Source organism: Mytilus edulis, chromosome 14, assembly GCF_963676685.1.
Source record: "Mytilus edulis chromosome 14, xbMytEdul2.2, whole genome shotgun sequence".
NCBI classification, from domain to species: domain Eukaryota; kingdom Metazoa; phylum Mollusca; class Bivalvia; order Mytilida; family Mytilidae; genus Mytilus; species Mytilus edulis.
Window position 1 is genome coordinate 22,763,448 of NC_092357.1, and position 12,289 is coordinate 22,775,736.

The 12,289-nt window shown below is 30.9% G+C and overlaps 1 protein-coding gene across 1 annotated transcript; it reads right to left on the reverse strand.

Moving 5' to 3' along the window:
* Window positions 1–408: 408 nt before the first annotated feature.
* Window positions 409–12,083, reverse strand: LOC139502778 (arg8-vasotocin receptor-like). Its single transcript, XM_071292364.1, has 7 exons — window positions 11,656–12,083; window positions 8,189–8,293; window positions 6,325–6,466; window positions 4,349–4,689; window positions 2,216–2,351; window positions 1,351–1,419; window positions 409–1,081 (listed from the first exon to the last, which is right to left on the reverse strand). Exons 2-7 carry the CDS (start codon window positions 8,273–8,275, stop codon window positions 834–836), a joined length of 1,023 nt encoding a protein of 340 aa, XP_071148465.1. The 5' UTR covers window positions 8,276–8,293; window positions 11,656–12,083; the 3' UTR covers window positions 409–833.
* Window positions 12,084–12,289: the final 206 nt, after the last annotated feature.

Sequence of the window (12,289 nt, forward strand, 5' to 3'; positions counted from 1 at the left end):
CTGGTATTAATTGTCGATGTCTTAAGAAGTCTTTTTCCGCTAGAATGTAGATGAAATGAATTGACTGCCAGCGTATGAAGTCTTTATTTTGTGTGCAACTGATAACAATTTAGTTTTCTGCATCTTTGGTAGCCGCGTAGACATGTTTTTTTTTATAGTATATTATAACTAAATGTTAGCTTCTGTAAATGAACTTTGTAGAAACAATTGACTTTATAATGTTTTGTTAGTACTTTTGTTCTCATTTGTTTCATGTGACATCGACGGGATTTATTTACGAAATTCTCGCCACAGAGTTAATGTTCAAAGTGTTTTCTGAATTTCGAAACTTTTAACAAAAAAATAAATGTTGTCTTTGGTGACAAAGTAATGTAAACAACGGATTTTAAAGCATCTTCTACGTTTAAAAAGGTGGTCAGACGTCAAATTCAATAAACCAATAAAACCAAATATATTTGTGGTGTATGTGGCAGTGCAAAAGTCGATTACCAGACACAACCTCTCTATCGGGTTGGACCATAATGAGTACCATGAAAAAAAGTAAAATCACAAAAATACTGAACTCAGGTGGAATCAAATCGAAAAGTCCCTAATCACATGGCAAAATCAAATGACAAAACACATCACAAACGAATAGGCAACAGCTATCATATTCCTGACTTGGTACAGGCATTTTCAAATGTACAAAATGGTGGTCTAAACCTGGTTTTATAGCACTAAACCTCTCACTTTGTACGACGGTGTCATCAAATTCCGTTATATTTACAATGATGGTGTTTGAATACTAAGGTGAACGATTTCAAAGTTAAAACTTTTAAAATTTGTATTCACAGTTACGTAGCATTAACTATTTTAACATTAGTAGATGAACTGTTAGTTTTCAAAACAATGGTATTTTTGTTCGAAGATTTACGACATTTGCAGAAAATGTTATGATTAAATAAGAGAAAAACAACTGGATTTGTCAAACTGTTCAATGGTGCTAGTCCAACTAGTACTCTGTACGTTATTCCAAATTTTAACACATTGTAATAACATAGCAGAGATGCAGAGAATAATGGAGTCCAGCATATCACATACACTGAAATAAAAAAATGGTGTAAATGCATAACTCTATCAAAAACAAAAAATGCATTTGTGTGACAAAAGTACTAATCGTTGTTAATTACTTAGTAAATATTAAATGCTGCTCGAAAATTACAATCAGCGTATGAACTGTGGATCCATTTATTTTCATTTTTTTTTTTGGTTGACCCTTTGCGATTGAAATCCACGAAAATTGGTATCCAACGACAAACTGTGAATCCAAAATATTGCTTATGATTCAAATTTAAAATCTTTAAATCTTACCTACTGAAACCACAAACAGTTGTTTAACAGTCCTCATCTTTGCGTTGAAATTAACACGTTCATGCATACCTACAAAAACATTACACTTTGTATTTGAAATAGGTCTAAAACAGTAAATGATGGTTCTTACTTCATAAAATTAACGTTAATTATTTTTTGTTATCGTTTCGTGGAAACTATTTGCTCTTAATAAAGAAAGAATTAACAGCTGATTCCGAAACCGGTTAAAGTTTAAAAAGAAACTAAACTACACTCGCTTAATTGAAATAATAACATATCCTTGTACCCCCTAAAAACATATTCTACAGCAAAAATATTCAACCCAAAATAACACTTTGAAGAGCATATATTGTGTTTGCTTAAGAATAACATATTTCAACCTATAATGCAAATAACGGATCAACTCATAATAGAATGCAAGAAATTAGAAAAAAAATCGCGACGTTTTACCGTTGTTGCAACGGACTAAACTTTATTTTTATGAACTATTTTAATTACACAAGGTAATATATACATATTAGAAGTCAAATTAAAGTAACAACTACAGAACACTATGTATCACTCGATAGAAAATCGATATATTATATCGACACTATGATAAACTATTGTTATTTAATTTCAATATACACTCTAAACTTGCAAACGTTTAGTTTATTAAAAGTTTGAAATTGAATAATGTAAACCGACTTATTTTCGCAGATTCATGATTCAAGTATAAAATATTCACGATAACTAATATTAGCGTTATATGATGAGGCATCAGATAATTCTAGATTTAATAAGATGGTATACAGTTCTCGAGTTAAAACCATTGCTAGTACCAATTCTCATTCATTAAAAAAAGTTATAAATAGTGTATTCTTACCGTCGCTATTTGAGTTTGTTGTCATAAATTTGCAAGTATGTCTTCTGTGGATCGCCATATAAATCATTATATAACAAGTTATAATTAATATTATCGGTATTATAAGGAGGACACACACATCAAAATACCGAAGTTCCTGCAAAAAAAAAATCCTTGCTGTTATTGAGAAGACATAACGAGTAAATGACATTAGCAAATTAATAACTGGATACTTCAAGCGCAATATTATATATCGAAGGAATTTAATAAGACATGAGGAGTTGCATTCTGCATTCATTTGAATTGGTTCTTTTATTATTTTTTTTGAAATTATCTGAAAGAAATATACAAGGCAGACATGCATTGATAACCTTATAAAGCATGTTTACATCTAGTGACTTTGATTTAATGCACAATTGAAATTAGAAAAAAAGTCTTTGGTATATATGTATTGAATGGTGTTGCCTTCACGAACGATTTATATATTAACTTCATTGAATAAATCTGTGATTATGAAATAATGATTTTTAGTAGCCTTTACATGGCAGGTGATTGTTAATAAAATCAACAGTACCAATTTTGTTGCACCAGATGCGCATTTCGACAATACATGTCTCTTCAGTGATGCTCATGGCCAAAATATTTGAAATCCAAAGCATATATAAAAGATGAAGAGCTATAATCCAAAAGGTCCAAAAAGTATAGTTAATATAGTCTATTTTATATTCATGCAACATTTAACTCCTAGATGACATCTAATAGATTTGGACGAAAAACAATGTATAAAGTAGCCTTGATCAGCACAATGACTCGTACCTACATGGTGTTTAAAAAAGGTATTGTAAAAAGCTGTTCAAAATCTCATTAATTGTTTTATTCTGAATCACGGGTTATATTTAAAATTAGAAATAGAGTTATAGACCAAGACATCATACAAAATGACCGGGGACTATATATAAGTGTAGGCGGCAAGTAAACTGCAGAGGAAAATGTGACTTACTGGATCGTATGGAAATTCGTTACGACAAAAATCCTCGCCAAAGATTTGTGTTGGGTAGTATATCGTGTGCACAGCATATTGAATTGCAAGTAGCGATCCAAGTATCCATGCAGACAATGCTAATCCATATTTATATATCTTAAATCGACAGACGAAGAAAGTGATGATAAAGTGAAATAAATTCATAAAACTCATCTAAGTCTAACAAGTTGTCATTGTTGACATCTGTTCTTGTAGGATCAAAGGAAGTAGTTTCTAAATCATGTTAATGCTAACTGTATTGGAGACTTGCTCATAGGTCACTAGTTTAAATTTAACACGTTAAGATAGTCGGTAAGATAAATTCGTTTCATAGTGTGCTCCTGACGTAATACGGTATATAAATTTCCATAGAGTTAGAGAATACGGTATATATGGAATTTACTGACCTGACCCCATATATACCGTATTAGGTCACTAGCATACTATGTAACTAATAATATTGTAGGTACTAATATTATGAATAAGTTATATCTTACCAAATAGGGCTTCTCTAAACTATTAGGTAAACTAACACAAGGGATACTAAATCATAAACTGTAAACGTAGTAAGTTAATACAGCAAACATGCAATAAAGATATTGTTACGTTAAAGAAAAATGTAATCTGTAATGCTGGATGCAATCCGTTACATTGGAATGACATACAATTAATAAAGTTGCATTAGTCAGGACATTAATTCTGAACTAAATATTGTTTAAAAAGTAATCATACAAGACTATGGAAATATCACGAATTGTTCTTTTGCGAATTTAGTATAAGATTAAAAACTCAAATAGAGGTTAAGACAAGGACATCATAAATGATGACATGCGCATTGCTGTGCCCGTCCCAAGTCAAGAGCCTCTGGCCTTTGTTAGTATTCCATGATTTTTAATTTTAGTTTCTTGTGTATTTCGGAGTATAGTAAGACGTCCATTATCACTATACATTTTTGTTTAGGGGTCAGCTGAAATGTCTCGCTGCATTGAAGACCCAGTGGTGGCCTTCGGCTTCGACTCTTTGGTCGGATTATTCGTATCTTTGACACATTCCCCATTGCATTTTGAATTTTATATTAAGTGCATGTGAAATGTTAAGAAAATTGTGACATATGATAATATCTTATTACTTACTTGGTCGTACGGAAATTCGTGGAGGCATGCATCCTTTAAATATTTTTTTGGTGAATAGTAAGTCACATGCACAACATATTGAATTGCAAGTAGCGATCCAAGAATCCATGAAGACAGTGCTAGTCCACATCTATATGTCTTTAATTTAGTGACGGTTGATAATGGTTTCACTACCACGTTCATTCGGTCTATAGAAAGAACAACTATGGCATATGTTGACACATAAAATGAAAACGTTGCGAGGTATCCATAAAATATATGACAGGTGAACTCATTCCAATCAATCTCGAACCAAACATGAATCGTTTCCGGCAAAACATGGAAAAGTCCAACACACAAATCTGAAAATAAATTTAGTTGTTCAACCGTGGAGTTAAAAAGCACGTATCAAAAATAATAACAATTCAACAAAAATGTCAAAATATTGATAAGATTGGTTTAGTAATATTTTGTTTGGCTTGGCTCGGAATCTACACTTAAACATGTTAAAGGTTTGCATCTCACCAATTTGTTTCAGTGTAGTGGTAATTTGTTGCGTTCTTGTCTTTCAATTTATGATATTTCTCTTTTGATGTTGATACAAAAAAAAAAAAAAAGATCTTTAAGTACATACGATATAAGACTCTTTCATCTTAGTATTAAAGCATTTGACTTTTACACTCTACACATGTATTCCCCATTCCTAACTAAAAGGCTAATTGAAATAGATGGTATTGCTTTGTGTCATGAAAAAGAATGGCCAACATACATGACATAGATACTTGTCTAAGAGAGGGATAAAATCCTACTTTGTGAAAAATTGTTCTTATTAAAAAAAATCTCTGAAATTGACATTATCAAGATTCTTGATTTCTTGATTGACAACATATTTGTTACGTTTGGAGGACGTGATTTAAAAAAAAAACTATCAACATTCCCAAAGGAACAAACTTGTCCTTCTTCCATCCATCTCATGGAACTAGATACAAAAGATACAACAGATACAGACAAATCTGCCCCACATTTTGACTAACTGTAGAAATTGTCAATGATGGTCGGTTAAAACAAACCTTAAAGACAAAGGAGATGATTTCAGTTTCCCAATTGTGATCTTCTCATTTCTAAGTAGCAACATGCCATCAGCATATGAATACCGAGTATATATCTCCCAATATGAAGGGTACTACAAATATTGCTATAATTCATACTTCTGCTTTCAGTTATGGAAATCCAGGAAAACGTTAGATATCTTACAGCTGATGATTGGTCACCACACCATTTTAGATTATTATATGCTGCACTTGATTAAACTAAAGATCAGTAAATACAAACTTTCAAAACCTTAACTCAACTGGTACGATACGCACGTGAGTGTTTTTTTGTTTTGTTTTAATTGCTCATTTCTATATTAAAAAAATAAACACCCATCTCGAAACTCAACTAACAGGATTATTCAGAAGAACTACTCTGCAATATCTACTCCTCAAAGTCATAAAAGTTCTGACTGCAATATTTGAATTTATATACAAATGTATCGAATAAAAGAGTCGTTGTCACAGACTCTTACATTTAAAAGGCACTGTATTTAAATCTTATTGTTTAATGCCTTGTCGTGACAGCTTTTTATTGAGTTCTTTTGTTCGGGGTTCATAATAAGAATTGGTAATCCATAACATTTTTGATCCATTTTCATTTCACATGCTTTCCTCACATTATTTGTTGTTTGTAAAATTCATAAAAATGTAATTAACATGATTAAGAAAAGTATATTAAGTTAGATACATTACACTCAGATAAATTTGCCTTTTCCACTAGCTCTTCTATTGTCAATTAAAAAGGTATGCACCTCCTAAGGGAAACACTTAACAAATGAAAATTCAATAACAAAATCAAAGACGGGAATATATACATAGACTATCTAAGAGGATTTATAAAGCAATGCAGAATGCTGAAATTAATTGTTTTGATTTTAAACGTATATACATGTAGTTACTTACCTGCACAAGCTAAATTAGCGACAAAGAACCCCATTCTTGATTTTTTCTTTCGTTTCATCAGTAATCCAATAACAATCGTATTCAAGATAACTATTCCACAGAATAAACTAAAGGAGATCCACTTAAATATTCCTTCAAAAATCTAAGGTTAATAAATATTAAGTATGAAATGTAATGTAATAAATATAAAGTAAACAATGACTATTCCAATGAATACACGTAAAATTATCCACTCAAATGTCCGTCCAGAAATTACCAGTTATGAAATATGACGGAAAGAATTTAATTCAAGTATTTAAATTCAAGGTTCTTATTGGTTACCATATATGTATAATTACAGTTTTGGCTGCTGAATTGTGATATTAACCAATGTTGTCTGTATTGGTTAACCACCGAATGTTATCAATATCACGGAACTATAACCGTCTGTCATGCAAGTAGTGCTGTGGGTAAAGTTTGATATGAAAACTGGTATAACCTATCATTTTCTTCGGAATGATTTTGTCAGTTTATGTGGACTCCCCAATTTTGAATTTGCATTTGAGTTCGGTATTTTTAGTATACTGGTCTTTACTTCAACAACTCCATTGCCTTGTTTTTTTTATGGCACCATTTTTCATTCATAAGATAGTTGAGACTTATTTGCATTGAACATACTAAACCATGATTTAAGTTGAAGTATGATGGAAAATCCTTAGTCTATGATATTTCTTGTTGATTGCTAAAACACATGATGATATTTCATAGACGTTATACCACAACTTCTTCTATTGCTAATCAATCTTCTCCATACTTCTAAAATATTCATAAAATAATACAAGCAGTCTTTGTATTATGTTTGATAATTAATCTATCTTAAAGAGGGGCGCATGATACCAGAGGAACATTCAAAATCATAAATTGACAACGCCATGGCTAAAAAAATAGGTTCCCGTTTGTGTTATGACATGAACCATATTTGCCTTACATCGTCTACCATGTCCACATTCCAAAAGCATGTTTACCTCATGAAAGGCAAATTTGAAAAAGCAACGTATTTTCAAAGTGATATTGCTTTCAAAGCTAAGTCAACGATCAAACATGTGAAATCCTAGGTGTTTTTTAAAATGCACAACTAGACATCTGCACAGAATTCGGTATTTTAGTTATTTTTCTATTCTCTTCCTCATAGATTTAAAAAGATGTGGTACGAATGCAAATGATACAACTCTCCATTCAAGTCAGAATTTGTAAACGTAAACCATTATAGTTCAAAGTACGGTCTTCAACACGGCGTCTTGGCTCAGACCGAACAGTTAGTTATAAGGGCCCCAACAATTACTAGTGTAAAACTATTGAAAAAGGAAAACCAATAGTCTTATCTATATGAAAACGAGTAATAAGAAACACTCATGAAACACATAAACAAACGACAACTACTGAACATCAGGTTCCTGACGAAGGACAGGTGCAAAATAATACATATCTATCCATCTTTTAGTACTTCCTTTAGCTTTATCTCCTGCAAAAAGTAAAATCACAAAAATACTGAACTGAAGATCAATTGGGAAAGTCCATAATCACATGGCAAAATCAAATAACAAAACGCATCAAAAACGAATGGACAAGAACTGTCATATTCCTGACTTCAAATAACACATATTCCCAAGCTGTCACATTAAACATTGACTGATGTTGATAATGAATAGAATATCAGTAAACGTTTTTTTTTTCAATGTCCCTTGCAAGATTTTAATCGATATCGATCATATAGAAGACATCATTAATGTGCAGTTATAATAGCACAGCCTTATCTAAAACATGTAGGAAGTTGATTGGTGTGTTATTATGAGGAGGAAAATTAAATTTAAATCATTAGACTAACCTTCTTTTTCATTTTTATTTCATTCGCTGTGTCATCGATAAAGATGGTTTTGTTTGTATAAATCTGTGTTATATTGTCTCCAGTCATGGTGGTTTTACAAGCAGGCTAAAAACGTAAAAAATAGAAGACATATCATTGTTTTATAATAGGACGGTGGTAACTGTAATTGTGAAAGTAAAACAAACCAGGAAGGCGTTTGATACGTCAAAATATGACATAAACTTTCAAAATAAAATGAAAACCCTGTTATCTAATTGTCAGTGAAACACATATTCACGAATTGATAAAGACGTCTATAGAACATTCAATGATGTCAACATTACGATGAACACATATCGTATAGCAAGCTCTATAAGCACACATCATGACAAAATGTGAAGGCATTCAAAAGAGAAACTAATCGTCCTAATTTATGGCATGTACAATAGACAATAAACAATTAGGCAACCTTTATGGTTAATCCATGTTTTACTTTTATCTATTAATAATAATAAGGCTATGTATATTTTGCTTTTCATGGTATTTTGAAAGTTACTGTAGTTCCTTTTGTAGTACAAACAGTATAACCATTTCCGGATAAAGAATCAGAACTTTGCTTAAGATATATTCCTTTATTTCATATGATTTCAACAATTTATGCAATTTAGCAAAATTTAAACATAATAATAACTGTACTTTGGCTTCTTAAATTATTCAATAGACAGGCTTTTACTACTATATCTCAACGGATAACAGATTTCTATTCGATGCTTTCTTTGGTAATAACTTCTGTTAAAAGTATATAACAGAATCAGATAAAAATATCAAGGAATTTTTTCAGCACCATCAAGCATAATAAGTGTGCTGTTGGATCATTAGTGTGCGACACCTCATATGGGAAGTTCGATTTAACATCCTCTACATTGAAATAATTGAACATCAATATTGTCAATGAAATAAAATAAATATAATAGTTTATATCGAGGTAGCGGTTCCCATGTGCCCTCCTCTTTCGTCAATGGTGTAACAAATTCACGTTTGCTTTTGCAGTCACATTATAGTAATGCTTATAAATTATTTATCCGGCATTAATTTCATTAGAAAGTGTAAAATTTGCAGTTACATTTACATTATGTTGACTCTTAAAAAAAGTACATGATATTGTCAACAATATCACAGTTACAACTTTGTTAATGTATTCTGGTAATAATCTGTCCATTCTTTGCCTATGATTATTAAATTCAGGATTATATTATGTACAAGATAAGTTTAACTGGTAAAATTATAAAGCTGAATTTGTATGCGTGCAAAATTTCATTTAAAATAATGAATTCAATTAGCAATGAGAAAAGCATGGCTTATGCAAACTATTACAATGAAATACCGTGATAAGCTTGGTATTCAATATCGCTTTTTGATTCGTCATTTTTCTTTAGAAAAAAGAAATGTAGAATCAATTAGACATACACCATCCGTCATTAAGCATAGATATAAAACCAGAACAGAAGATGGTTCGTGTCCTATATTTGATACTTTATTGTCTAAAGTCAGACATCAAACTAAAACAAATATTTAGTCAGAGAATTTTATTTATATAACATAACAAAATCACTTAGGAAAGTTTCCGCGAATTGTTCCTGTAAGCTCGTATATGAAGTTTCACTTACGAATGCAGGTACAATTCTACATCTATGAATTGTTCCTAGAAGCTAATTTCTGAAGTTTAACTTGCACAAATATAAAAACTTTTCCTGTGGAGAGAAAAAAACACTTGATATTCATATGAATGTCAGTGTATAAAATATTATATCACATAAAAACAAATAGATTCTCAATAATAATAAAAAGTATATTGATGATCTGATTGCTATTTTATTCACATAATACGACAGTTTCTCAATTAGAAGGAATGCTTGCGCAGTATGCTTTTGTTCATCTATGTTAATAAGTTTATAAGATTTATATAATTTCAGATATTTCTGTGATAGTTTTGGTTAAAGTTTTCATTGTGTAGTTGTTTTTTTTATATATATATTCATCCTTTAATGTTAAGTCAATGCTTAATTTATTCATTTAACGTACCTCGGGAAACGCGCGTTTGGCGTATTAAGTTATGAGCCTGGTACCTTTGATAACTATTTATACATACCGCCATTGTGTTGTTATGGTAAGACATTAAAAAGAAGATGTGGTATGATTGTCAATAAGACAAATCTCCACAAGAGACCAAAATGACACAGACATTAATAACTATATGTTACCATATGGCCTCCAACAATGAGCAAAGCCCATACCGCATTGGCAGCTACAAAAGACACCGAAATGACAATATAAAACAAAATGTCTTTTTTAAAAGACGGGGACTTCAATTTAACGATACATTAGGTTATCCTTTCACATACTACTGAACATGGCGTTTGTGTACAGTAATAATCGGGTAAAATAACATTTATTTTTATTCATTTAGTTATTTATTTATGCGTAGATGGGGTTTGCTTTATTCTGTCTTTCATGTGTTTTATTTTACATGGCAGTATATGTCCATTCACCTGTGAGATAGGGATGACCTCTCGGTTTCATCTGATAAAAAATGTTTCTCGTAAAACTTTATAATTATTTCTTCTGCACCGTTTTAATCATTAGACTAATTCAAATCTTCAAAACTTTGGAAATTTATGACTTGAGATATCATGTCAATAAGACATTGTTGGGATAATAATATAAAATGATTTGAATTCATTTGTAACCCGTCGAACATATTATATGGTTATCTCAGCTTTTATAATCCTGCGAAACACAGTAGATGGCATGCATTTAATTTGAATAATGAAATTGAGACTGATATCTTGTTTTTTCTGTTAAGCCGACGAATTTCAAATGAAATTTTATGAATATATTCCATGTTAATGTTTTTTTATAAAAGCAAAACTTGTTAATTGGGAGTAAACATTTAAATTAGAAAAAAAATATGCATTGTTCTTTACCAAAAGTTATGCTTTATTTTAGAGTTATTATTGTTAATGCTGTTTGCTTCAAAATTGGTATACTTATCACAAGAGGAAAGATACTATGTTTTCAGATTGATACTGCGATTTACAGAGCGATGTCATATTCATTCATTATGCGGTTTCAATATAAACTAGTTTATATTTCGCACTTAATATGATGAACTGATTTTATTAAAATGTCAGTAATTGCAGAAATTCGACTTCCGTTATCATACTTTTCAGTTTTAAAGATTTATATTAAATCACTGTACATGTGGAGATTATTTTACAGGATTGTATAGACTGTTCTCTGTCTTTCATGGCTAAGTACATGTTTTTGAAGAACAGTGACGTCAACCGCGACTTAGATAAATATTCAATTTGATGCAATTATTACACTTCATTTTATCTGCAGCGGGTCAAAAAACGAATCAGCAATGGTTATTCATGCTGTAATTTGCATTGATTTTATTTTACAGAACTTCAGTATTCAATACTTACTGTTAATGAATAGTCTGCAGAACGTTAGTATCCATTCTTGTCAATGTTGAGTAATCCGAACAACAGAAATAATTTTACTTGAGGTTAATAGTTGTAAATTGCACAGGGTTCCTTTAGAATACATATCATTTAAACTTAATTATGATCCTTGGGCATATATATGAAGACTTCACCAAATAACCAATTTAACCACAACTTAGCATATAAGTAGAAAAAACAAATATTGTCAAAACGCCACGCAACAAACGGAGGATGTTATCACACTATCATTTTCTAAGTGATAACACTGATGGTATAGCAATGAAAACATAAATATAAACTGAATTGCACATTTATGATCATGGTTAAGTCGCATCATGTGTCTTGTTAATTATAGTACAATTTCTCTTTCAATTAATTACGCGTGTGTTTGTATGTGTTAGAATGCATTAGAAACGTAAAAACATCTATGCATTCAACAGTAGGTAAAAATACAAATGTTGCGTTCAAATTAGAAAGTATAGCTGTAAATAAACTAATAATAATTACAAGGATTGAAATGTAGTATTTGCATTAGACTCGTGTTTCGTCAACAAAAGACCCACCTGTGACGATCGTTAAAAAAATTTAAAAAGGCCAAATAAATTACGAAGAT

Coding starts and splice junctions, on each gene's coding strand:
- LOC139502778 (XM_071292364.1), bottom strand. CDS start 8,275: ATGACTGGAGACAATATAACACAGATTTATACAAACAAAACCATCTTT. Junction 6,467..8,188: donor AAATAAAAATGAAAAAGAAG/GTTAGTCTAATG, acceptor TATTAACCTTAG/ATTTTTGAAGGAATATTTAA. Junction 1,420..2,215: donor AACAAACTCAAATAGCGACG/GTAAGAATACAC, acceptor ATGTTTTTGTAG/GTATGCATGAACGTGTTAAT.